Source organism: Platalea leucorodia, assembly GCF_965183815.1.
Source record: "Platalea leucorodia genome assembly, chromosome: 1".
In the NCBI taxonomy this organism is placed as follows: Eukaryota; Metazoa; Chordata; class Aves; order Pelecaniformes; family Threskiornithidae; genus Platalea; species Platalea leucorodia.
Window position 1 is genome coordinate 128,895,735 of NC_138823.1, and position 27,914 is coordinate 128,923,648.

The 27,914-nt window shown below is 37.1% G+C and overlaps 1 protein-coding gene across 2 annotated transcripts in view; it reads left to right on the top strand.

Moving 5' to 3' along the window:
* Window positions 1–27,914, top strand: part of TBC1D5 (TBC1 domain family member 5) — a 321,760-nt gene that overhangs the window by 150,524 nt on the left and 143,322 nt on the right. For both annotated transcript variants that reach the window (XM_082307468.1, XM_082307469.1), the window contains 5 exons: window positions 6,004–6,067; window positions 21,816–21,924; window positions 23,788–23,877; window positions 23,981–24,052; window positions 26,861–26,928. In XM_082307468.1, coding sequence (XP_082163594.1) covers window positions 6,004–6,067; window positions 21,816–21,924; window positions 23,788–23,877; window positions 23,981–24,052; window positions 26,861–26,928 — 403 coding nt within the window. The remainder of the gene's footprint in view (window positions 1–6,003; window positions 6,068–21,815; window positions 21,925–23,787; window positions 23,878–23,980; window positions 24,053–26,860; window positions 26,929–27,914) is intronic.

Here is a 27,914-nt window from a genome sequence, read left to right on the forward strand (position 1 = left end):
CAAAATTATTTCAAACAGAGATTTTTTCCTGTAGAATGCGCAGACTTTACTCATATATGCGTATACACATATGCGATTGTGATTTTATATGCGAAGATCATAGAAGATGCCACTTGATTGTCGTAAATCAGCAATCCAAAAGACGCCGGAATTGACTGGGTTTGAGCAACGTGCAATACAAGATATTTTTATTATCTCCAGAAGTTTTTGTTCATAACTGCAAACCAATGCGTCTGCCTATCACGCTGTTCAGCAGCTTTCTGTAAGGCTAAAACAGGCTTTGATTTTGCACCTTGGTGTCAGCGTTCCTTACCTGTTTTCAAATGTGTCCAGCTTTCACTATCGCAAGATTAGCATATGTGCGGGTACTGTATTGTGTTTTACAATTGTGTTCCTTTCCTAACTCAAATAAGCTTAAAAGGGAAAAAACTCTCTTAATGCTTAATACATTTTTCTCATATTAATACTGAAGGATGAACAAATGAAATATTTCAGCCAATGTAAGACTTTTGTATTTCTAATGGCAAAGTCTCGCAGTTAACTATCTGCATATATCACTAATTATCATAGTGTATAATTTTTTATTTCATTCATGGCAAAACATAATATTTTAGAGCACAGTTGTTGAAACTAAAATGCTACCCAAAAATCTGTTCCAAGCAACGCATGCATTCAAAGTATGCATCTGATGCTAAATGAACTTGAAGCAAAGGATAGAGGGTCAGGTCTGTACTTAAAAGATTGCTCACCAAGAAGTTGCATCATATTTTTTTCAGAAAACTTAAACAACTTGCTCAGAGTGAAACGTTCTTCAACTTCCCAGCCTAATAATTATTTTATAAATATCAGAAGTGCTGTGCGCTTAATTCTTTAGCTGAAGGCATTATTTTCAGTTTCTGTACACTGCTTTGAGCTTGCTCCATTTAATCATTTTAAAAGCTTATTTGGTGTAAATTGAATTTAACACTGTAGTTGCAAGGGTGTTATGTAAAAAGTCCAAAAGCTTGTCTGTAGCGTAGGGGCTGCTGGTCCCCACGGCGTAGCTTCTGAAGGGGAGCAGCCACTGCATCATCTTAAACTCTGCAGCACCCTCTCTTGACACGATACAGCAATGCCGTGAGCTTCCCTCCCTCGCTCCTCGGGAATCTATCAAAACACATAACAGAGAAATCCACACCTCTGCTACATTTTACTTTTTAAAGATCTAGTTTATGTAGTAAAATCTCAATTTGCCCTATGTTTTGGGATCAGTTCTCTTATTTTTATTTTTTCTCCTCCTACTGCCATTTTGGTCTGTCAGCGGACCCAGATCAGAAAGCTTCAGTCATCTTAGTCTTTTTGTATTTTATTTTTTTTTTCCTTTGCTGCAGAGATCCTGAAGACTTTCCAAACTGCATATTTGGTGCTGTAGAAATACAAATTGTCTGCTCTTTTGTAAACCTTTCAATTGTCAGGCTGCTCTCTTTCAAAATAATAGAGGAGCCTGGAATCGCCCAAGCTAAAATTAAGAATTTATAACTGTATGGAACAGATGTTTTCATAAACATTTGCTATAATTAATTTCAACTAGGGGATTGAAGGAACAAAGCAGTTTTTCCCTCTTCAAAACTTTATTGCTTTTTCCCCATACAGCGAACTCAGAAATCTTTGCTTTAATATTGTTAATGAAACAAATTTACTCTTCTGTTTGGTTTTCATTGTGAATAAGGAAAGCTTAATTTGAACAAGATACCGGCCTTTGGAACAATGGACAGATATGCTGAATTTCAAACATCGTGTGTCAAGGATTAAAATACAGAGCATAAGTCTTTAGGTGCTCATTTCTGAGACCACAACTCTGTGGTGTCAATTGTCAGAGATTCCTACATATTAGAATAAATTTTATCCAGATCAGTTTGATAAACATCTATCTGTGGAGTAAATAGTATGAAGGAATTTTATGTTTGAAGAGTTGTGAACCTTGGTGTTACAAAAAGCAAAGGAGTCTCGTGGCATTATATATTGTTTTAATGCATAGTAAAATGCTTATTGTATGTTGATTACCCCTTTATACTCACAATAAAGGTCTGCAATCTGTTAGGCATTTTTTTGTTTGTTTGCATTATGTGAGGAACACATTTTGACTAAAATCATTCTTCCATATTTGTATTGTCACTAGTTTTTTGGGGATATTGTTTGGAATGTATATAGTTTAGGACCAGAATTTTGGTGTTATTGTGAAGAATAAAAAATATCCATGCATTATTGTTCTGTTTTTACTACTTCCTGTATATTGTATAAATATCATTTGAGGGAAAAAATGTTTAAAGTTTTAAAATAAGCACAGCTTAATTGTTTTACACCTGAAAGAACCAGTGCAGCTGCAAGGATTTTTTTGAGCAAACTAGAATTCCTGACTGATCTGTCATCTATAAAGTGTGCAAAGAAAAATAGGTAGCTGTCATTAAAATTGCATTTCAGCTTTCAATAACCATTTAATGAGTAGCGTAATTATATAAGTATGGTACCTCAAGTACTTCACTCAATAATTAAAAATAATCTCATCTTTAAAGTGAAAGCGCTATAATTATTATTTGACTTAACCAGGACCACTGTTATGATCTCCAGTGGCACCTCAGATTGTTCAAAGTGGTTTTGAAAGTATAAATTAAAATTGGATAAATCATTAAATTATTAAGCTTTAAATATGCTGAAAATGAATATAGCATGGAATTTGGAAGTCATGTTATAAGAATTGACAACCTTAGAGTGCAAGCATGTATTTGTGTTAAAATTTTCCTGGTATCTGATCATAAAACACTGCATTAATGATTGGGTGTTTTATATCAACCTGAACTTAAATTTTCACAACTGTTAAATAAATTTTGGTTTTTAACAACATTTTAACCTTTGATTAGAATACAAAGAAAATATCAAGCAGAGTGAAAACTCGTCAGCAAAAAGATCTGTCTCCATTTTGACACTTGTAAGCAAGGGAATGCACAGTTTGATTTCCTAAGTGGGATCACTTTTATCACGAATCCCTAAACTGCCAGCTGTAAAACCCTTTCATAGCTGACACGAGATTGGTAAATTGGTTAGCGCTATATAAATATACATGTGTGCCCACACATAGACATGCATATGTGTGTATACATACATACAGAAATATGTATATATGTAAAGACATTTCTTCAGTATCAAAACATATTTTCAAAAGAAAAAAAAAATAGAGTTCAATTCTTTTTAAAAGTAGGAGTATATATCCATAGAGTAAGGGGATGTCCCTCAACCTTCTTGTCTTCATAGACTTGCAGCTGGTTATGATAGCATCCCACCCCTTCTCTGTAAGGAGTCCTGTGCTGAATTTTTGCATCTCACAGAAAATAAGGTGTTTTTGGAGAGGCAGTGAAGGAGGTGACTGAGAAATGTCTGATCCCTACATCGTTCTTCACATGCTTTTTTACTCTTGTTGAGCACATGCTTAAGCTCAGAGTGCTCATTGTGTCTGCTGTGTACCCAGAGCATCTTCCCACTCTTGAACTGGAGCTCTGAAATGCTAGCCAGTTTCTTCTTACTGCCTGAAGTAGAAATTGTGCACTGCACCTTGAAAAAGCTCTTCTTTGAGAAGATATTATACTATCAGTATAATAGGCTGTTAAAAAATAAAAATACAAAAATAGTGTGCGTATTTAAATTAGGCTTCTCCTTATTACAATTTCTACACACGGTTTTCAGATAATCTTCAGAAAGTGTGTTTGGCATCCTCCTTATTCTGGGTTATTTTAGACAAAGGTGCAAAAGTTAATAAAAAAATACATTCCAAATTAGATGAGAAAAAACACTTGGAAGGAAAGTTCTGTGCCAAACTGAATGATTAAGTATTTTTTAAGCAATATCTGGAGTAAGCAAAGATCCTGAAAGAAACAGAAAAACAGCTTCATCTGCAAAGGTGGCTACCTCCTGGATATCAAAAAGTGGGGTGTTATAGTGACAATTAGCAAAAGTTCAGTTGAATTAGATCATAAGAAGGGAATTTAAATTAACAAGAAAATATTACTGGACTATGTAAAGAAGCTTTCTGGGGAAGAAAACTACAACCATTGTGCAGTGCAAATGGACAAATGATATGAAATGTAATCCAGGTCTAAATAGGAAAAGTTTTGATTTTCAGTAAAAATAACATTTCAGGCAAAGGCCTGAAAATAAATAAATAAAATAAAAGGGAGTGTTGAGTAGATATTATAAACTAGCACATCCAATAAAGATTAAATCATCTGACTTTCAGAGTAAATGTCTTTCAAGAATACTGACAAGTACTGCTGCATGAAACAATTTTTTAGTCTTTTAGTTCACGGCTGATAGCATATATTTGAAGGAGAGGAAATGTAGTACCTGTACTTAGATTAAGAGACAAAAAAGTGATAGCAAAGCAGCTATATAGGTTGACTATTATCTGTGCAGGGCTTTAGAAAAGTTTTTAAGGAAGAACTAAGAGAGAAAAGAAAAGCAAAGTCCATAACTTTTACTGCGAGTGTTTCGTATAAATGGGAGATTGTGCCCGACTAACCTGCTAGCCTTTCAAAATATACATTAAGGAAATACATTAAGTCTATCTGGACCTCAGTAAACCATCTGATGTAGTGCCACAGATGTTATGAAATAGAAAGGATGGGGGTTAGTGAAGTATGGTAATTATAAGATGAATAGAGAAATGCAAATTTTAATTTAAAGAATTTAAAGAATTATTTTTAGGGGAGTTTGTGGTGGAACTGATCTTATCCAATATTTTCATTTGTGGTCTTGCCACAAAGTGAGAGACTTTTATGGAGAAATAATATTGGAAGGTAGTATCTGGTGCAAGCACAAATAGATTATTCAGGTAGGACTGGTGCTTTCTGAGGAAAAGAGGACTAGAAACAGCATGAAATAGTCTGAGATACAGTATTGTACTAGGAAGAATTTTTACTGTACACTGCAAACTTCTTTTTGTAGAGACTGAGAGTAAACACGCAGGAGTGTTGGTTAAGGATGGCTGTGAAATTGCAAAATGGTATGGCATGACTATAGACTGTATTGAGCAAGATTTTTTTGATAGAGAAGAAAACCACTGTCCAAAGAATCAACCGATTAAACTTTTAGTATGCTGTCTACAGCTCCTGTCCCTTCTTTTCCATGTGTAAGAAGGACTGATTTAAACAAAACAGGGAATAAGGAGCCTTATTTAGGAACTTGGTTTCAGTAAGCAGAACAGAGGACACAAAGGTGCACAATGCTATCTGTAAATGAATTAAGGAAATACACAGGGACAGAGAAGAATTATCGAGCTAAATGACAGGTTGGACAAGAATAAATAGTATAAAACAGGACATGAATAAATTTGCTTTGAAAAACAGATGATTCGTTCTGGCTTTTAACAGTCCTTCAACAGAAGTAGTTATTACAGAGAGGAAGGTTTCCTTGTAATCCTTGGTTTCTATGAACATCACTGTTCTATGTATAAACAGCCCACAGGATGTAAAACAAGATGTTTTGCAGACGTGTTACTTGGGTAGTTTCAGAGAAGCTTTGAACTTGTGCTGTGACAAAAAATATCGGTATCACACAGTCAGCTCGAAGTTCTTCACAAAATACATGAACTTTTACATTCTTTGACTTTATGTTATATGATTTCACTATATGTTAGTGAAATCAAACTCATCTATTTATATGGTGTACCTCTGTAACCTTATACAAGTAAAATTGTGTTTAATAAGTTGAAAAGGGCCTCAATGAAAACTTTAAGTGAAATTAAATCTCAGATTTTCAGAATATTCAGACTCCAAATTGAATATGGAGGCTAGTTGTCTCTCTTGCCAGCTATAAGAATTTGAAGATGTAAAGTTGAGGCTTGTCTATGTAAGTTTTGTCATAAACTAAAGTTACCGTATATGGTAAAATCAAGTGCAATTCTTGTTGATACTGTGTTACTTGTTATCAGGGTTTGTCTTATAACAAAAGTGTTTTCTTTTATTTTTGTATTAGGATCAAATGAAAATGGAGGCACACACCACACCTCAGATTCTGATGGAACATTTATTTCTTACAGGTTGGTAATTTTTTATATTTATTTTCTAATTTTAAAAAGTTTGAATATAATAATCAGAATAATCTATTTAAAGCAAAAGAAAAAGTCCATATATTTTAAGAGTATTGTACAATCTAAATTGCAGTAGTCGCTAGACTAAAGGACATGAAGGATTTAATTAAGGAATGATCTGAAAAGTTGTTTTCTGGATTATTATTTTTTTGAGAAAGCTGTTCAAAATGCTTAACTAACAAAAGTACAGTATGTTTGTAAGCTTAAATATTTTTAAGGTTGATTTTTTGTTGTGTTTTTTTTTTTCTAAAGTATGCAATAAAGTGGAAAATCTCACCTAAACTCATAGCAGCTAAGCTGAATGTTGTGAAATATTTAACTCACCAGGGATGACCTTTCTCATCTTCTCCAAAGTAACTGGATCTATGCACCACATGGAACTCTATTTGCTGTTATTTCAGCTCAAAAACAAAAGCCAGGATTTGTTAAATTTGAGGTTTTCTGACAGGAAAATGATATCTCAATTCTGTTGGTAGTAAACACCAGTTAAAGAAACATGATGCTGAATAACTTTTGCAGCACTGTCACTGAGCTTGAGTCTTGCTTGGGTACATACCAGAGGGTGTCTTGTACTTGAAAGCGCAGAACGGTAATCAGCAGATGTGTAGTTTCATCTTTCAGCCAGCAAAATACTACCTCTGCTACAAATCTTTGTCCTTGTGACTGGTAAATTAATAGTAAGATTTGTGCTAACGAGAATGACTATGTCTGATTTTGATGCTTAACGATGATAAAATAAAACAAGCTTACCACATGATTATTTTGGATTCATTGATTGAACGATGATGGGTGGCATCTTTTTCATTTTTTGTTTGTAGTCTGCTGGAGTCTGTACTTCAAAGAGGGGTGGGTAGGCAGGCAGGCAGGAGGAACCTGCCAGTTTGCCTTGTCCTGGGTGCGGCTGGCTGGGCGGGGAATATCACTCTGTTTTACAGGCAGTGAGCTCTGCTGGCCAGGTGGAGCCTTCAGGTGTGGGGTGGAAGGGAGGGACACAACCCCTGGAGAACCTGTTGCAGGCTGGAGACCGAGAGATTGGCAAGGAGAGCAGGGAGCAAACAGCCTGGTCTTGAGGATGTGGAAAAGAAAGACTTTTTCTAAGGACCTAGAGGGAACAGCAAAGAGTTTGTTGCGATTCAAACACCCAGAGGAAGCTTCTGGACTGAGAGCAAGGTTGGAAAAAAGGGTGTGCTTTCAGGGACACAGTGGGACAGGGGAGGTTTGATTTACGAATCTTTCCAATTTTCTGTATTCTAGTAAGTCTGCTCTGATGAAACCTACTTTGTGATGATATAAAACCCTTTAAGGGTAGTTAGCATGTTCACTTTGAGAAAAATATGGTAGCAGATCCATTTCAGGGTTCTGCCTGACTCGATTTCTTGTCATATTTGTGTTCTCTAGTGCATGCAACATACTATCTAAGTTAAAAGAAGGACTCAAAAATACCACCCAGAATAATCTTCATGTTTTTTAGGTGAGAAGCATATGTAGATACAGAGACCATGAAGCAGTCTCTGAAAAATAGGCAAGATAGAATTTAGCCAGATCAGCAAAAGGAAGGAGTTGAGAGCACTCTCTGCCATTAATTCCAGGACACTTACACCTGAAAGTCATTAACTGAAGAGCTCCAGCTGTATGTACCAAGGTAAAACTTGGAAGAAGAAGCGAGCTTCAGCTAGGCTCTGGTTCCACGAGAGAGTAAGCTGGGGTTCTGACCCTTTCTTTCTACCCCTTCTCCACTCATCCAGTGGCACTCATCTCTCAGTGAGCCATCCAGGGTGCTAAACTAGCCCAGACTAAACTGTAGTGAATCCTCAGCTGTCTTTAATGCTCCACAAACAAGAGGAGGTTAAAGCTGGCCTTTTTATCTCCATATTCCTTAGTCCAAAGTGCATATAATAAATATGACTTCCACTAAATAGTAATCATATTCTGTCAGAGAGGATTACAGCCCAGCTTACAAAACTGAAGTTAATTAATATTTTAAAAGCAGTCCCATATACCACTGCCAGACTATTTTTGTGATAATTAGAGGCAAGATAGTACCATGTATACATCTGTATGTGTATACACACACATATATAAAAGAAACCTCAGACTTTTAATAGTTGCCAAGCTAGCACTGTTCTTAAGTAGTATTACAGTGTTTACGGTGTGAAAAGAATATTTTCTACTCAGTGGCAAGTAACTCCCATCATATAATGAGACTGGCTGTACATTTGCTGGTTGGGTTGAATATTGTGTTGATAGTTATAGTTCTGTACTGCGTGTTAAGTAAAAATGAGCAGCTAATACTTTATGAAAGACAAAAAGTGAATCTTAAACTACCTTGAAAGGTAACGATGGTAAATGGTTGGTTTTTCTTTAAGGACTCATTAGAGATTTTGACTTATTTTAGGATACTGTCAATGAATAGTGTTTCAGTAAGTCAGTAATTTGATAAAACCGATTATAGTCTTGTTTACCTAATGTATTTCAGTCTATTGTATTTAAAAAAGACTGGCTAGTGAATTTTTGCCCTAAAAGAGGTAAAGGCATCTTTGGATCATGGTAGACGTCATGCTTGCAAAAGGCTGATACATGCAAAATTCTATTGGAAATTTTACTGAAATAAAAGTTGCTTTATGTTTTATCAGTAGCAGTCTCTTAACAATTTATTTAGGAGAAGAGGCAACTCCAAATGTTTAAAAATATTTGACTGTGAATGTGTTTTGCTATTAAAGTGCTCTTAAGAGCATATTGTTTTTACCACAATAAAAAAAACTTGGGGCGGGGGGTGTTACTTGATTCCAACACTTTCTATTTTAGAGGACAATTTTACACTATCCAGTACAAGACTCTGAATGTGTGTGTATGTATTAATAAAGGATGACAGATCATTATCCTTTGATATATTTATAATGCTCCAGAACTATTTGTATGGGTTTATTTTTACTATGATGGTGTCACCTTAGAGTTTGTGGCTCTTGCTTGTGTTGATCACGGCACAGATTTAATGCTGCTTATGTTCACATAGTGAGCATTTCCCTTTAGGCCATAAAGTTTGTAAGTAATGTAAGTGAAAAGCACATGTGGCTGACACATATTTCTAAATATTCTGTGAGTTTGTGAATGCATCCTGTCAGGTCACAGAGGATTTTGGTCTTCAGGCTCTGATGGAAGTATTCTTTGTGTACTTGGGAAGAAGCTTTACTAATAAGAAATTATGAAAATTATTTCCTAGAACCATGTCATCAAAATTTGAAGTTCACTATTAGAAAAAATTGAACAAGGATTTAGACATATAGTAGCTGTCATCTTTAAAACATAAGAAACTTGAGGAAAATATTTGAGCTCCGCTCTGCTATGGTTAAAGCCTTTTCTGGATGTGCAGGTTGGACAGACTTCACCAAAAGGAAAAGAAAAATAGGTGTGGGTGTCTAGTTTCAGTATCTGCAATGCAGTGCCACTGGAAAGTAGAAATACTGTCTTTCTCCTGCCTTCCCAAGGGCAGCTGACCTTCTCCTCGCCAAAGAGGTGAACCCCTTGCCAGCACATATGACTACAGACTATTACATTAATCTGTTTAGCCTCAGTACCAGCTGCTTGCATGTTTTTAATTATCTTATTAGATGGTATAACAGTGACCTATGAAATAAAATGAAGGTGAGTATTTTTTAACTTTATTTTACAGGCTATTTTTCTAAATATATTTTAATGACCTAATTATGACTTTTAGGTAGAGCCATTGATGCAGACATTCAATTTGGCTGATAGAATCTAACATCTCAAGGACACTTATTTTCTTCCAAGGTGGATTCATACATTAATACTGCTTCTAATAAATATATAGCCTAAAAAAAGCTCACTTTTCATACTTGTGTTGTTAACTTACTTTATGATTCAGAGACCCATGACTACTATGCTGGATAATTTCTTAATACATCTCTGCACTTGTATATAAGTTTAATTTCTACCCCATGTATCAAGATAGTTCTTTCCTGTGTGGCTTAAACTCCATGACAAGTGATGATTGCGCAAAGCTGTGGGTTACATAGACAATGTATATTCTTCCTGCTGATATTTCAAATAGGCAGAAGATCTAGTATAAGAAAGACTTTCATATTCTGTTTTCTTCCCCTGACTTCTGACAGATTCTGCTTACCAGATGTTTTCTTTCTTACTGCAAAAAGGCAATGTGGTCCTGCTGGCTGAGGCATGTTTCTTGTGTGCCAGCCAACAACCGCAGGACTGATACAGAGCGTACAGAGGAAGGACGGCAAGGGGTGCAAGCTGTTCCTCCGTTTCTAACCCCTTCCAAAAGTGGATAGTGAAACTAGTTTAATTCCTGTTTGACCTATGGCTTTTCTCGGCAGCTGAGCCAGAAATGGCTGCATAGACTCTGTTCTTATATGTTAAACATAGTGCAGAGATGTAGGCTACTTATACACCTCCATCTTGTGGAAAACTCTTGTTTTAATCTGTTAAGAAGCAGCCCATTCCCATCTACACAAGCCTCTTTAGTCTTGTTCATACACAGGTGGTGTTTCTTTATTGCTTTACTTTTAAGCCACCCCTGTGCAATTACAACCTGTTTTTCCTAACTTTGTCCACTATGTGTCCACACATAATCAAGAACTGTAAAGAACAAGCTTGTTTCTATTGGGGTTTTCAAATATTTTGAGATACAAAAATTTGGGAATAGAAGGTGAAGCAGTGAAGTGGCACTGCACCTCTGCTCTTTAAGGAGAATTCTCCCGCTTGCATCCTTCCCCTCTTTCCATGGGGAAGCAGTAAAGCTGGCATCCATATTTGTTTTGTCTTGCCTAGAACCATTTGCTAGACGCCATCCTAGTTGATGCCATTTATGTGCAAAGAGGCCTTTTCAGTACAAGTTAATTTTGTCCGAGAGCCTGTAAACTCTCTCCTTTAGTTTTGTGATTCTTCTGGAAGATTACGTGCTTGTGGTCTTTCTCTGGATGTGGTAGTCTGTGCCAGTACTCTCATTTTGTCCTTGTTTGTGAAGAAGTTAGCAATTCCATCTTGCAAATCTTATGTTTCCAGCAAGAGAAGGTTACTCTTTGCACTGATCATAGGTTTTCTCCAACAGTTTTTTTTCACCAAATCCAAGAAGATAACCATCACGCCTACTGAGGCCTTAGAAGATTTCTGATTTTCTCTGAATTCTTTCAAAATTACTTACCTTTCTTTTCCTGTTTAAGGACCCTTATATAATCTCCATCTCCATCTTGTCAAACTTCTTTTATTGACTTCCACAGCTGATCCACTCTGCAGTCCTTGCCTGGTCTCCTAAGGAATTTACGAAGGATGTCATAAGACAAGGAATATTAAGTTGTGATTGAGGAACTGAAACCCTATATGCAGTGTACTTTTTCTGAGATCTAAACACTTCAACAGATTGTGGATTTTTTTTAACTTCTCCTGTGGAAATTATGTTATTTTCTAAAGAGGTAGAAACAGTAATATAGTCTTGCTTTCTGTTTGTGTGAGGTGTGATCCCTTTAGAAAATAGGGGAAAGCAAATTTAACAAATTTACTTAAAGCCTGAGATGCTCTGAACAAAGAATCAGAAAGGAAGGATTGAGTACTAGCATCTTTTATTGGCAGAATGATTCTTGACAGATTGGTAGCAAAAAGGAAAGAGTTAGTACATGAAGAGATGCCATGGAAGGGAGAATGGTAGTTTAGAAAATGAAAGTTTTGGTTTACTCTTGATTTATACTGTTGTACGTGCATGTATACCACTGACACCATATTTAGCTGATGTCATATTTCCCCTTACTAATGTTTTAAGTGTTTTTCATTATGGATTTCCTTTCCTTTTCCACTGTCAATAATCCTTGAATGATCATGGCAGTTGGGAGAGGTGACTGAAGACTGGAGGGAAGCAAAAGTTGCCCCTATCTTCAAGAAAGTTAAGAAGGTGGACCTAGGAATCTGCAGGCCAGTCAGCCTCACCTTGATTGATCCCTGGGAAGGGTATGAAGCAGCTAATCCTGGGAACTGTTTCCAGGCACACGAAGGACAAGAAGGTTCATCAGGAGTAGTCAGCATGGCTTCACCAAGGGGAATTCATGCTTGACCAACTTGATAACCTTCTACGATGAAACGACTGACCTGGTAGGTGAGGGGAAAGCAGTGGATGTTGTCAGTCTGGACTTCAGGAGGGCCTTTGACACTGTCTGCCATAAGATCCTCATAGGCAAGCTGTTGATGTATGGGCTGGATAAGCAGACAGTGAGGTGGGTTGAAAAATGGCTCAGAGGGTTGTGATCAGTGGCACGAAGTCTAGACAGCTGGTAACTAGTGGTGTACCCCAGGTGTCAATACTAGGTCCAGTTGTGTTTAACATCTTTATTAATGATTTTGATGATGGGGCAGAGTGTACCCTCAGCAAGTTTGCAGGTAACACAAAACTGAGAGGTAGCTGATAGAGTAGATGGTTGTGCTGCCATCCAGAGAGACCTTGACAGGCTGGAGACATGGGCTTACAGGAACCTCATGAAGTTCAACAAGGAGAACTGCAAAGTCCTGCACCTGGGGAGGAAGAACCCCAGGCACCAATATATGCTGGGGGCTGGAAAGCAGCTTGGCAGAAAAGGACTTGGGGGTCCTGGTGGACATCAAGTTAAACATGAGCCAGCAATGCATTCTTGCAGCAAAGGCGGCTAATAGTATCCTGGGGTGTATCAGGAGGAGTGTTGCCAGCAGGTCAGGGTAGGTGATCCTTCCCCTCTACTCTGCACCTGGAGTACTGTGTCCAGTTCTGGGCTCCCCAGTACAAGAGAGAGACAAAGCTACTGGAGGGAGTCCAGCAAAGGGCCGCAAAGATGGTGAAGGGACTGGAGGGCTGGGACTGTTCAGGCTGTAGAAGAGTAGGCTCAGGGCGGATCTTATCAAAGTCTGTAAGTATCTGAATGGGGGGTATAAAGAAGACAGAGCCAGGCGCTTTTCAGTGGTGCCCAATGACAAGACCAGAAGCAATGGGCACAATCTGAAACACAGGAGGGTCCGTCTGAACATCAGGAAATGCTTTTTTACTGTAAGGGTGACTGAACACTGGCACAGGTTGCCCAGAGAGGTTGTGCCATTGCTCTCCTTGGAGGTATTCAAAAGCCATCTGGACAACTGGCTGTAGGTGGCCCTACTTGAGCAGGGGGGTTGGACCAGATGACCTGCAGAGGTCCCATCCAACCTCAACCATTCTGTGATTCTGTCAACCCTATTATTCAAAATCCTAAAAATGGAATTAGTTTGTTCTGAATTAGAAGGAGGAAACACCTGTGGCAAGAGCAGAAGAAAGAACATCTGTATGAGTGAAAAACATGATTTTCTAAGCAAAGATTCAGTGCTAGGCTGAATAGCATAAGCAGCATAGCATTTGAGGTCAGGAATGTTCGGGTTAGAAAAATTTCAGAAGTATTTTGTTCTTTTATCTTTTTTTTTAAAATGAATATTTTCCTTTTTTGTAAGCACCGTTAATCCTTTAGTTAACTTGACAAAAAGAAAGGAACCCAACAGAATTGCTCTTGTGATTTTCATTTTGGCCCCCAAACCTTTCATGATTCTCCCTTCTAACACCACATCTGGCAACAACGAAGTTGAAATATTTATTAAAAGTTCTGAGGGTCAGTCAGTCAAAGTAGTGCAGTGAACTTCCTCATTGTCATTCATTTAAAACTCAGAACTCATATCACCTTTGCAGGAACATGACTAACACTGACAGATGAATGGCACTGTATTTTTCTTGGTGCTAAAATACACCTTTTAAGATCTCAGACATATCGGCATTAGCTTCTAGTCCATGAGATGCGCGGTGACATAAAAGCAAGAACGTTTGCCACAGAACTGGGAGTGAGTTGTTGGCTGAGTTTAGCAGCAAGAGAACCTGGAGAGAATCAGTTCTTTGCTCAGTACTAGCTCAGTGCCGTCAGTGGGACTTTAAATGGAAGAGTTGTGTACTACACCTTTGTAACAGAGCTGCTGAAGGCTAAATCAGATATCTTGATTTTTCTACACTATGTTCAGAATACATCTGGTGAGTGATTTCATTTTGGTTTAAAAAAAAAAAAAAACACCATGACCTAGAACTGTGTGTAAAACTTGAAAGCAAGACAGCAGGTTTGAGGAATTACAGTTTTTATCCCAAAGAAGCTTGAAGACAAAAGCTGTCTCAAAATAATGTACAAATGAAATAAATGTAAAGAGCAAAGACTTACTTTTAGTAAGACTGCGTGGTTTTTAATGATGGTAATAAAACGTAGTCAGTTCAAGAGATTAAGGTTACATCATGAAATCACTTATTTTCTTATGTCATTGTGTGCAAAATGGACGGATTTACAAAGTTAAGACGGAATTAACAATATTAACTAGAATTTTGCTTCTGTCACCCTGCAAATGATAAAATCAAGTTTTGAAAATCATGGATATTTTTAAATATTGTCATGCCTACGCTAGTTCTAGACCTGCTCTAGCTAGTCAGGTGTGAGTACAGAATCATTTTGGGGCATATTCGTGCAAAAAGTATCTGCAGTCTCCCTGTTACATCCTGTTACATTTAGTTTGATGATTTGTAGAGCTGTAGGTTTTAACTTCTGTTATGTACGACAGGAAGCTCTAACTTTTCTCTTTCTTAAAGAATGCATGTCTGTTTGTATAACAAGGCTGCATGCATATGAACACACAAAATTCACAGAGCTCTGGTTAGCTGTGGGTATGAATTAGCAGAATGGTAAAATAGCAAATGTGATGGTGGAAATACCAGTTAGACGGAACCAGTAGATATAGTCTCTCCACAGCCTGCATCATGACTAAAAAGGTGGAAGGAACTAACATTAAATGTTTAAAAGTTTATTGGGTGACTCTTCCTCACTGTGTGTTTGTATCTCTCCCTTTGCTACAGAGGAAGATTAGCCACCTTGCTTAAATCAGGTGCCCAGCATTTAGATGACAGGCTCTCGGTGGGACAAGAAGGCCTGCCTTGCCCAGGGAACTCGAGTCAGGACAACGAGAAAGTAAATGTTCTGCTTGTACATGCAAAGGATTTCAAAGGTGTTGGGGGGATTGGAATTTCAAAGGTGTTGGGATCAAGAAAGCCTTGACTCTGCAACTGGCAAATATGTCACAATACAAAAATAAAAATAATTGAACATAATAATAATTGTTGGCTGACAGCTGGCTGCGTATGAGCCAGCAGTGTGCCCAGGTGGCCAAAAAGGCCAATAGCATCCTGGGTTTTATCAGAAATAGTGTGGCCAGCAGGACCAGGGAAGTGATCGTCCCTCTATACTCGGAACTGGTGAGGCCACACCTTGAGTACTGTGTTCAGTTTTGGGCCCCTCACTACAAGAAGGACATCGAGGTGCTGCAGCATGTCCAGAGAAGGGCAACGAAGCTGGTGAAGGGTCTAGAGCACAAGTCTTAAGAGGAGAGGCTGAGGGAACTGGGGTTGTTTAGTCTGGAGAAGAGGAGGCTGAGGGGAGACCTTATCGCTCTCTACAACTGCCTGAAAGGAGGTTGTAGCGAGGTGGGGGTCGGTCTCTTCTCCCAGGTAACAAGCAATAGGACGAGAGGAAATGGCTTCAAGTTGCACCAGGGGAGGTTTAGATTGGATATTAGGAAAAATTTCTTCACCAAAAGGGTTGTTGAGCATTGGAAGAGGCTGCCCAGGGAAGAGGTTGAGTCCCCATCCCTGGAGGTATTGAAAAGACGTGTAGATGTGGTGCTTAGGGACATGGTTTAGTGGTGGAGTTGGCAGTGCTAAGTTAATGGTTGGACTTGATCTTAAGGGTCTTTTCCAACCTAAATGATTCTATGAATATCTAAATTTTGTTTCACCATTCTGTAAATGTGTGCATAAAGTAATGAGTAGAGGAGAACGAGCTGATGAGATTTAGACTTTGAAATGACTGTAACAAGAATTCTTCTACAAAAGCTAAACAATTAGAGGGTTGGAAGTTAGGTGTTCTCCCATGGCCAAACCTGGCTCTTTGGCTGAGAACCACCAAGGTGAAGTGGACAATTTGGAGTGCAGAGGAAGGTATCTCAGGGTTCTGCCTCAGACCTAATGCTGTTACAAGAGGTGCTGGCAAAGCGTCCCGCTGCCAGTGCAGACTTATTTCAGTTCCCTGGACTGTACTACACACACGCTGGTAGCTTAAAGAGCATAGCTAGCCAATAACCTGAAGTTTTTGCTGGAATGTTTACATTAAGAAAGTGATTTTACCTTTCTTCACGCAAACCTTTTTAACTGTATGTCAGCCAAAAGGGGATGAAACCTGAACTGTTTAGAAAAATCTGGCCTTTGAATGTTGAGCCTCTGAGCAGCGCAGCCATGCATATTCACACTTACATGGCTGTTAACTCTGCCTCGTATCCTGAGGCAGGAGTTTGAGCAACAGAGGAAAAGACATATATTTTCCAAGCAGACTGATAAGCCTTCACATTAAAGCTGTCAAGTGGATTTTCAGGGTAGCAAATAAAAATCCATGTGTTTCAGAAATGGTTTTGTTTTAGAAACTTACTGCTTATTACTTGATACTACCTTTCAATTGTTTTTTCCCCCTGTTTTTATAGAATTAACTCTGTTTTCATTACATTCCTGGCTGTTACCTCACTTTTTTCTCAAATGTTCATTTTATGGCATAATAAATAATACAAACTATGCATGTTTTTTGGATTTATGCAGTATATTTGAAAAGAACTGTTGCCTCTATTTAACTCTAGGTACTACATTCACTTATTGATGTTCCTATCAATAAAGACCTCATATTGCAAAAGATATGACACAATAATTCGAGAATTTGTTTTCTTTCTGACGGCCTGTTCAGTAGCCTGTTGCTTCATTGGGTGCCTCTGGGAAACTGATTTTGGGTCTTAACATTTTAAAAAGCACATTCTGAAGATTAACAAAAAACAGTATGAAAAAGTGAAATTGGCTTTTCTGGGAGCATGCACACCATTTTGTTTTAGATGATTTTGCCAATACTAGCAGCACTGCTCAAGAGTTTTCTTTGGATCTCTATGAGACTATCCATTTTATCCTTCAATATTGGTCTAGAGGGCAGAATAAGCTTGAGATTTAGATTGAAATCTCAAATATGTATGCAAATGTTCACACCTTTCAATAGTATTGCAGTATTCTTTCATGAACTGAGAAATAGTCCTTGTTATCCATATGTTGTTGTAAATACTGAATTGGTCTTGTTTCATCATGGACCCAAAAAAAGGGATTTCTAAACTTGGCATAAAATATTTTAAAAATGCATGAGATAAAATAACTATACCCACTGACTAATGACCTGATAGATACTGGTTTCTTTCTTACCCGCAGTTTCAATTGAACGTGAAGTAATTGTGGACAATAATATTTACCTGGTAGGTCTGAGCCCCTGCAGTCCCAGAACTAAATCTTTGCCCTTTTACAGTAACAGAGATTGTAGTGTGATGTGGCTATTCACATTTTTACATTTCTATGGGTTTTAGTGTCTTCCACAGAGTTTGATGTTGTCTGAACATCGTAGTACAAAAAAGCTTCTTACACTAGCTTTACACTTTGGAAGGCTCTGCATTTGTATAAATTAGCAGCTTTATCCTGTAAGTAGGTAACTGCAGAAGTTAACTGGCGGTGAGTACTGTCTGTGCTGTACCACTCTTCCTCAATTGTATTTCTTCCTCTTCCGAATAGAGTATTTATTTTGTGATGAGCTTAGCTGGGCTACAGTTGCATTCTTCTGCATATCTGTGTTCAATGCATTGGTTTTGCCATTATGCCGCAGATTGAAATTTAGTAGCAGAGCCAGAGGCTGATGTTCCACTACTGGCTATCGGTGGAAGAAAGTCTTTGTTACCTCTCCCCAACCCTACCACAGCTCAGTGTTGCCTCAGTAAAACTCTGGGAACTACTATTTGAATTCCAGAATTATTTACCAGGCGTCTTGTTACATTATTGGTGTCACTCATTCTTAAAGAGTTAATAATTCTTTGTTCCTCCATAGCTGTGCCATAGTGGCATTCCAGTGTCTTTTACTCAGATGCCAGACCTCAGGGATTTAAATACCTTTTAAAAAATGATATTTAAGTGCATGTAAAATTTTACTTAGACTTTCTGAGGTAAAGTGCTGCTTTTTGTGCTCCCTTCCTTACAGTGTGTCGTCAGAGAGAGACATTTCTCTTCCAAGTCTTTGGACTTTTATCTCTGAAAATCTAATGTTGGTAATTGTCTTAACAAGCACAAAACACATCCTGTTGGAAAAAGAAGAATAAATATGCTTATATATGGTTTGCTAGGAGATGAACCTCATTCCTTATAAGCAATAAAGTGTGTGTATGAGAGTGGACCCCAGTATAAAATTCTTTTGCAGACAGATTCAAACTCTCATAGTTATGATATAAATGCATGTTTCAAAAGATGGAAAGGAACAGATGAGAACGAAGAACAAATCTTGCAGAACGAATCTGCAACCTTCATCCCTTCCACTGATTTGCTTGCTTTTTCATTCGTACATATCGAGCACTTTTCCCACTTCTAAGTAATACAACTGTCCCTAACTCATGCCAATACATATTTTACATTGGACAGTTACTGCATAGATACAGCATGTGAAATTAAGTTTCGGAAAAAAACATTAATCCAATTACTTTTTCCTTGTGCAGGCCATATATTATGAAAACTTTACAATATGTACGATAGTATATTGGGATATTTAAATAAGAAAATGAAATGAAAAATATGTACAAAACAACCAGAAAACATTAACATTGGCATTTGCCTTTATTTTAATTGTACAACCTAAAGGTGGTATTAACACATGATTATGCATTTAATTTTCTAGTTTGATTAAAAACAATTGCATGTGCTTATTCATAGTTTAAGTGGTTCCAATTGGCTCCTGAAGTCTTTCACTTCAGTGAAGCAAATGGGATGTGGTAGACTTGAGTTCCAATCTTCATTACTCATTTCACTTTGACCGATGAGTTTTCTGCAAGCTCGGGTTAACAAGGCTCGTAGATATTAGTTTACAGAGTAGGGCTATATAATACTAAAAATTATCCTTTTAGAGTTGATAGCTTGTTGATACGACACATTATTGAAGCAGTCTCTAGAACTGTAAGGCTTATTTATTAGCCTTCATTCAAAATATTTGAGAAATGAATTCGTGAATGCTGTTCAGAAACGATTTTAGGTATCATTCAGCTCTACTAAAACTGAAGCAGATTCCAGCTTCCAAGTTTTTTTTTTTTCAGTTGCTCATAACTTTTCTTTTTAGTGATCCCAGCAGCCAAGGGGGGATGTGGAGGAGATATGATCTTGCCAAATTTCTTTTGGCTGTTTTAAATGTAATTTTGTTCAAAACGTGTTTGGAATTGCATTACAAATTAAAAAAAAAAAAAAAAAAAAAGAAAAGAAAGACAAAGCGTAGTATCTGCACTAATACAATTTAAGAAGTGTTGAAATTACTTTCTTACTGTGTAGCAATCGCTCCCAGCAGTTGGTGAAACAAATAACCTGAAGAGTTTCTTTCCTCTCTGTTCCTTCTATTCACAGTTACACTAGTTGAAACCTTTTGCTAACTCAGCTGACATACCGGCATTTTCAAAGGCGTTGTGGGAATGTCATCCACTTGCAGAACAATGTGCATAGCTTCAGAGTCTGACCTGTTGTGTGCGCAGGGAAATGTGTCACTCTTGAAGCATCGCTACCTCAGGGAGGCAGCTTGGCAGTAGTTATAATGGCCAATGATGCTACAAAATTTACAATGGCAAACGAAGAATATTATACATGATAGAAACAGGAGGGTTATTTAGATAGGCATAATATACTGTAGTTACTGAAGTATAAATGACTGTGAAAGAAAGGGCCAGATTTTTCTCAAGCTGTGTCTGCTATATACCATACGTTGTATTTAAAGGAGACAGAATCGTGGTAAACAATCGTAGGCAGCTCACTGCAGAAGGTGAGGATGTATGGGAGACAGGGAGCCAGTGAAATAACCAGATAGTCTTTCTGACTTGGAGAGTGGGGGATGTGGCAGGAAGGAAGGAAGCTACCCCACACCATTGGAGTTACTTGCTGCTATTTTGGTCACTTGGGAATATTGGCAGTTGGCAGAAGCTGAAAGCAGCCCTAACCCCTGCAAGCTAACACTACTTTAGTTGTCTATGTCCTTATCTGGAGTACCTTCGCTTTTCAAAGTAGTTAATAATCAAGGCCCAGAAGTAAACACCCATTTTTTTTAGAAAACAATCCTAGCTGAAAGGTGATGCATTCACAAACACAACGCTTCTGGTCTCAGTGTGGCTTGTAAGTTCACTCCTGTCTCAGAGGAACAGGACCGTCGTTTCCTGGCTTGCCAAGTCCATTCCCCAACTATTCCCAGCAACTGTATCATATAATTCTGTTCTGAAACTGAATAAGTTTTATCTAAAACAGGGTTTAAAAAAAGTCACCCTCACAACTCAGCTTAAAAGGCTGAAAACTATCTAACTCTAGCTTGCATGTATTTAGGGCAGTTTGCAAAACCAGAGTTTGTTGGTATTTAGTATAACCCACTCTGTGACCCCCCTTAGCAAAGGAAATCTGGTGAGATCTTACCCTGGAGTCACAATAGTAGCTTCCCTCTTTCTGGTTTCATTTGGTCTCCCAGGGAGAAGTAATAGTCTCCCATGTGACAGTGAGACAGGGAGATGTTCACCTTAAGGACATGCATTGAAAATAAATCTGAAACACATTTCCCCGCACATAAGCCAGCTCTTTACATTGAAATTACCCTTTGGATTTTAGAGTGGTTGCAGAAAGTCTGCGAGCAAGTCTTGGGCTACTAAGACCATCAAATGGCTTATCCTGTTCTTGAGATTCGTTTCAGTAGAAGGTGCAGGAAATATAGATTTAATTCTTTTATTCAAACTCAGTAGATGGTTTGGGACAATTAATTTCCAATTGTTTCCCAGTAGAGCAGATTTACTTGTATATTAATGAGGCACAGGTGTTAGGCCCCTGGTGCCTGCATGCCTGGGAGGCATATTTAGGTTGTTTATCTAGTCAGCCATAGGTACTGCAAAGTACTCAAGCTTGCCTTTAACAGTTTATACAGTGAGGCTTTTTAATTTTTTGATGTTTTTTTAAATTTGCTAGCACCTGTTAAAATTTTAAAACTGATCATGTAGAAAGAAGTAGGAGTGATTTCAATAGTAAATAGCACTAAATGTTAAAGAAAGTCATCTTCTATTATGCTTAACTGCCCAGCTTGGCATTAAGAAGAAAAGAAGGTTCATTTAAGCAAATATGTCATGTGAGGAGCTAATACAGTCAACAGTGTACTTTTCTGTTGCATATTTTTGGAATAGGTACTTCTTTGTCTACAGCTGAAACATGAATGTGCTTATATTAATATTCATTTTTCTTGTTTATTCACTGAACTGCAGTACCAACATTTTAGAGGAAATGGAATAGCCTCCATAGACATTATGAATTTCAGTAGCTGGCATAATTATAGCGATCTACATATTCATTAAATCCAAAGAAGAAATGTGTCCAAAAAGACAGCCATGCGTTTAGAAATGGTACACAACTAAATACATACATTTAAAAAAGTTCCTTTCCTCTGCTTATCCAAAATTGTGTAGTGTCATATAGTCCTTAAATCAGCTAAGACTTTGTTGTTGTTGTTTAAATGTTCATTCCTTTTGCTTTTGCACACAGTAAAGAATGGGAAGAACTATTTGTAAACAACAATTACTTGGCAACTATACGGCTGAAGGGGATTAATGGGCAGCTGAGAAGCAGCAGGTTCCGTAGTGTTTGCTGGAAGGTAAGAAGAGAAAATATTTATTTACAGTTTGTGGTTGCAATATATCAACACATTACCTGATGCGCTGGAAGATTATTGATGCAAAGAATCATGAATTTTCCAAGAGACTTCATCCCAATGTTTTCCTACTCATTTTTATAATTCATAGGACATTTGCTAATCATATTGAGCTGCCTTAAAGCTGAATTGCAGATGATAGCAAAAGATTCCTAGGAAAGAATCTCTTTGTGCTGGGTGGTGTGTTTAGAACTGAGTGCCACACAGCCATCTCTCTTCTCGGTCTCTGTGCAGTGAAATCGTGCACTGGAAATGAAAAGGCAGTTTGTCTCACAGTTTATGTTTTGTGGAACTTGGGACTCCTTTAAAATCAGTCTGATGCTTCTGCTAGCAGCTAGCAGCTTTTCCCAGTGAACTGAGAAAATGAGGACCAATCGATGTGGTAATGACTGGACAGAGAGGGAAGCCAGGTCTTCCCATCTTAAAACATACCAGGTCCTCAGAGGTCTCTTACTGGATTTTTTAAAAGTTGCAGGGGAAGGAAGAGAGAAAGAAAGCAAAGTAATACTGAGATGTTGTGTGAAGTCCAACAGAATTTTGTTGCACTGGCATCATGTCTTCTGTTCTGCACTAGCCTTGATAGTAGAGCACATTTCCCTAGCAGAGATGCTGTGTGTTAACACTGGTAATTTAAATGACCTCACTTGGAATTTCTCAAGCTTCACTTTGACACAAAGACCTACAAAAGGAAGATGAAAATACTCTTTGTATATGAATGAAAGAAATTTGAAAATTGAAGCTTGACATTTGAAATATATGTGACATTGAACAAATTTAAAGTTAATGAAAATACTTTCTTCAGGAGGCTAGATGAATATATGCCACAAGCATTGTTTTATCAGTGCACTTCTTGAGCCTCTGTATTAGGAGGCCATAACTCAAAACCCTGAACTAACAACATCATCAAGTCCCTGACTGTCCACTAATTAAATCAAGGAGTGGTTTTATTTTAGAAATAAGGCTAGTTTTATTTGTATGTCCCAGTATGGGTTAGGGCTCTGTTTTCGACTGCCTGCTTTAAAAATATTATAAATTTTTTTGTTGAGTTCTGAAATACTTAAGTGTTTTTAATAATTTGGGAATGTTTTTTGTTTGTCAGTATTTACTGTTTCATAACACTTTATAATGTGTAAATAAAAACATTTTAAAAGCAAGAAAATACTCTGGGTTTTTTCCTTATTTTATATGCAATTAAATAGTATTTTCCTACAGAGGTTTCTTTCTAACCCTTTTTAAACAGAAATGTGAAAGAACTGAGATGTAGGCATTTTCAAGGACTTTTTGCAAAATCAACTCTGTCTTGCAGAATTCTAGAACATGTTACTTTTCTATAGACTAAGATTTTTCCCTTTCCACGTTCCTTAGGTAGGGTATATCTCTTGAGTGCTTAGTTTCTGCTCTTCATTCATGTTTGGTTTTAAGCATGTTGCATTAGCTCATCAGAGTTATGTAAATAGCTTCAAGTTTTGTATATTTATTTTCATCTCTTCTTTGCATTTTGTTTCTGCCTTGGAAGTCTCAATCAACTTTACTGAAGTTGTGACGGTTTACAAAGCTTGAGTTTGTGGCTTGAGGGTTTTTTAATGCTTTATTTACTACTGTAGAACTGTTGTTGTTTCTAGCTTCTTATTTATTGACTGGAAAGTACTAAAGCCAGGAGTATTTTATAGGTCTTTGCTTTTTCCTCCTTATGTGTAGAGTACTTGCTCCTCCTTTCTGAGATGGTTTATGCTGTCTGGTAGGATTTATATGAAAAGCTATGTTAAATTGATTAAACTTAATGGATTTGTTTTGTTTTGTTGATAGTTATTTCTGGAAGTTCTACCCCAAGACAGAAGTCAATGGATTAAAACCACTTCAGACTTAAGAACTTCTTACAATAAGATCAAAGAAATTGTAAGTTGGTACAAAATAGGTTCTCTGCTCTCATGCATTGACATAGGTATTAATACTTACGATATAACAGAAGAGGATTTGATTTTTTTCTGTTTTTACCTAGCACATTACAAACCCTCGGAAAGCAGGACAGCAAGATCTGATAATCAACAACCCACTCTCTCAGGACGAGGGGGTAAGTTGACCCTTGGTTCTATCAACATATGTGCTACTAAAATTCTCATCATCATCATACTGACACAAGTGAGTTCTTGCTGAAGAAGGAAAAATGGCAGGTGCTAAAATCTCCCTCCTAAATTTCCTAACTGATTTGTGTTAACAGTGGTTCACAGGCTCTGCTGAACAACCAGAAATGCTCGTTTCCAGGTTAATATCTGATTTTTCAGGGCTTATCATAGGGAAGGCTGTGATGAACAAAAAATTGGTGCTGGACTATATGTCTAGTTTCACAGCATATCCTTTCTTTGACTGATACACTTTTTTATTGCTGTGTGTTTTCATTTTATATGCAAAATGGCTCTAATTGAAGGAGTGTTTAAATAGTCAATATGAAGGGAATGCTGTTAACAGCAAATACTTAAGAACCCTCCTCTGGAAGACTGTTCAGCCTTGGAAGTTTTTCTCCAGCAAAAATAGAATTGTTGTATGTCTGAGTCGTCTACATGCTGAGTTAATGTCTAAAGCACTAGGCTGCAAAATACGCATTTCTTCCAAGGTTTTTAATTCTTTTTCTTTATACAGTTAAAAGAAAAAAAAGTTTCTTTTCTAATCAAAAAGCAGCCAGCTGCAAAATGACAGATCCAGATTTTAAAGAAATACTGAAAATGTGGTAGAAGTATTTGGCCTGACTGTCATTAACTGCAGAGTATCCAGCTCTCGCTGAAATTAATGGGACCACCTAGTAGCTTGATATTTTCAAAGTCGTGACCCTCTGATGAGGTTTTACATGCAGATCTGGGAGCTTAATTTTAGGTAGGCTTTTTTTTTTTTTTTTATGCTGCATTTTATGATACCTGAAAAGCTCTTAGGTATTCTATAGCACATATCTGTAAGCTTCTGCATTAATTATGTTACCATTTCTGAAAATTCTTTTTATCACATTTTCAAAATAACTTAATGCCATGAAAATGATTTGTTTGGCTGCATTTAAGACATTTACACCTGGAAAGACTGTCGCAGGTATCTTTGATACTGCTTGTGTTTCCATTTTGTTCACAAAAATGGAAGCCCATATTTTGTTTGTATTTAGTGTGGTACTCTGCTTCATATTTATCATAGAAGGAGTGATGGGTTTGCTTGTGGAAACATGGAAGCATAGATCATAGACACATTGGTGGCTCCACAGCCGGTATGACTGTGCATGCCATCAAACCATTCTTGTATCCAGCTGGACAGAAAGCTGTGTCAAATGTAAAAGATTTAAAGTGTTTCTGCCGTAGTTTGTGATTATACACAGTGGCACAACTTTCTTGCTGCCTTTGATGTCTTTAGGAGATATAAGACAAAGGTTAACATGTCAGAGTACATGGCAGGGGATTAATCTATAAAACAAAGCCATGGGCCAAACCAGGCGTAGGAATGAAGAGCAAAGTGCCTCTGAGCCTCTGTAGTGACTTAAGGTTTTATCCTTTCGGTGTCCCGGGTTTTGCTTCCTTTTCGCAATGAAGACTGTGTTTCCTTCGTCCTTTGCTCTGATGGACCAGGGTGGGAGCAGGGGCAGGCGAGTTTCAAAATGTGATCTAGCTGCATGAAAAGAGCTACGAGTTAAAAGGATAATAGTTTTACTTAAGGCATTGTCAAGGATATAAATACTTCTAAAGTTTGGGGTTTTTTTCATAGTTTGTAACACAAATATAGAAGCTAATTAACAGTTTCTTTTTTGTTATTTTACTTTCCTTCTCCTAGATAACATTAATTTACTTTCTCTTTTCTTTCTGTGGAGCATAAGCCATCACGGCAATGAATTGTTTACAGGGGAGCAAGAAATTCTGGAAGTATTGTAGCCACTCTCTTTGTACAGTATTTCATTCACTGACACTGCTGCTATCTGAAAACTAACCTGCGTGAAAAGACTGCTATAGATTTTGTTCCTTCTGTATTTTGATCAATATGGCCAAGCTACCATCCCTTTACAATAAAGAATAGGCTTTACAATACTTCTTCTGGAGCATACAAACAACATTTGCTGACTTCTTTCAGGTTAGCTTTTGCAAAATATTGGTAAACAAGGCACAGAAACCAAAGAAAGAATGGAAATGGCCATAAGCACAGATATAGAAGCTAAACCTACTTCAAACTCTTTTATTTAATACTTTTTTATTTGAATAGTTGACAGTGAGCTTTAAGTACCTTGGTTTTCCCTATCAGAACTTTCTTAGAATGGCCAGTCTTGATCTGCACTGTGTATATGTACCATTAGAATAATGTCATTTTCATAATAGGTATTTGATCATCATACATTCCTTATTCAATTTTGCCTCCACTAAAACAAACTAGCTTACTTCCAGACAATTTCTTAGTATGGAAATTACAGCAGCTTCCAATTAGAGTCCGTACATTCATAGGAGAAATGTAGTACAGTATGGCGATATAGACCTTTTCCCTTGAGTGAACTACGGAATTTTTTTTCAGTTGAGCTGCTGGTTCTGGTAAGTTTGAATTTACTCTGCCTTTCTAAATATTTTTCATAGACCCCTTACAAGTAACTCACAGACCTGCAACCATCCAGTGAGCAAATGGAGTGAGCCTAGAACAAGGATCCAGGAACTTGAATGTTTTCATCTCTGATCTGAACTGACTTTCCCAGATACATTAGGCTGGTCACCAACATTCTTTTTCACCCATAAAATATTGATATACCTACCTACCAGGAATGTTGAGGATTAATTAGTTAATATTTGTATAGTACTTTGCTGATGTAGTATATAAGCCGTAAGTATTAGTAGAAGTCTCTGTTTCATACAATTATTTTTCCTTATTTCAGAGTCTTTGGAATAAATTTTTCCAGGATAAAGAGCTTCGAGCAATGATTGAACAAGATGTGACAAGAACGTATGTATATCTTTAAAGAAATTTCTATATATAAATTTAGATTCTGCATTTTTATGTGGTATACGTTATATTGTGTTTTCTTGACTTTGGTTAGTGTAAATGTCAGGATTGTTGAACATGAATGTGTAGAAACATACATTAAATGTATAAAAATACAGCTTTCTTGGAGTGAAAAACGAGAAAATTCAGTTAAACATTAAACCCCAGAGATTTATTGGTATCATTGAAGAAAAGCTCTTCTAAATTAAGATATTAGGAAGTGTATTACTATGTAAAATTTAAAGTCGAGTTTTCCATATGAAGCAAAGAGAAGGTAAGAGAAACTGAAAGGTCTTGTAACTAAATTATGATCATAATGAAAGATTGAACAGATGACTTTCTTTAATTCTTAACACTTATTCAATCAGTAATAAAAAAAGCAATTTGTAATTAGTAAGGGAAATGTCACTCATCTAGAAAACTTAAGCATTTCTATTTTTATTTGTCACTTTTCTAGTGTTATTTGTCACATATGCCTTTTAAAATTTATCCTAATATTACTGTCATTATGTTTTCATCTTCTTGGCCCTTAGATCATTCCTGTCTAGGAACTTGTTGGAGTTAGCACTCAGTTCCTGAAACCATTTCTTTTCAGAGTGGAAGCATTGACTGATGTGTAAATCTAATTAAATTCAGTTACTGGTTTGCTACCATGTGAAATTTTACTGTATTGCAAATATTTTTCCTTATAACTTGAAAAAAGTGGTGATAGTCATAGATTTTACAAATCCCATGCACACACATTTTAATTTACAGAAACAAAGTCATGCAGAAGAAATCATTGCTGTCTGGTTTTGGAATATTTTATATGTCCGTCCCTAGACCCATTCTTGAATGCATTTTGCCATGAGATGTATAATTAAAATCTGAGCATGCTTTCATGTGCATTCTCACAGATGGTATTTTTTGTTTGTTAAAGAAAACAGCTCAGGATGTTCTAAGTTTAA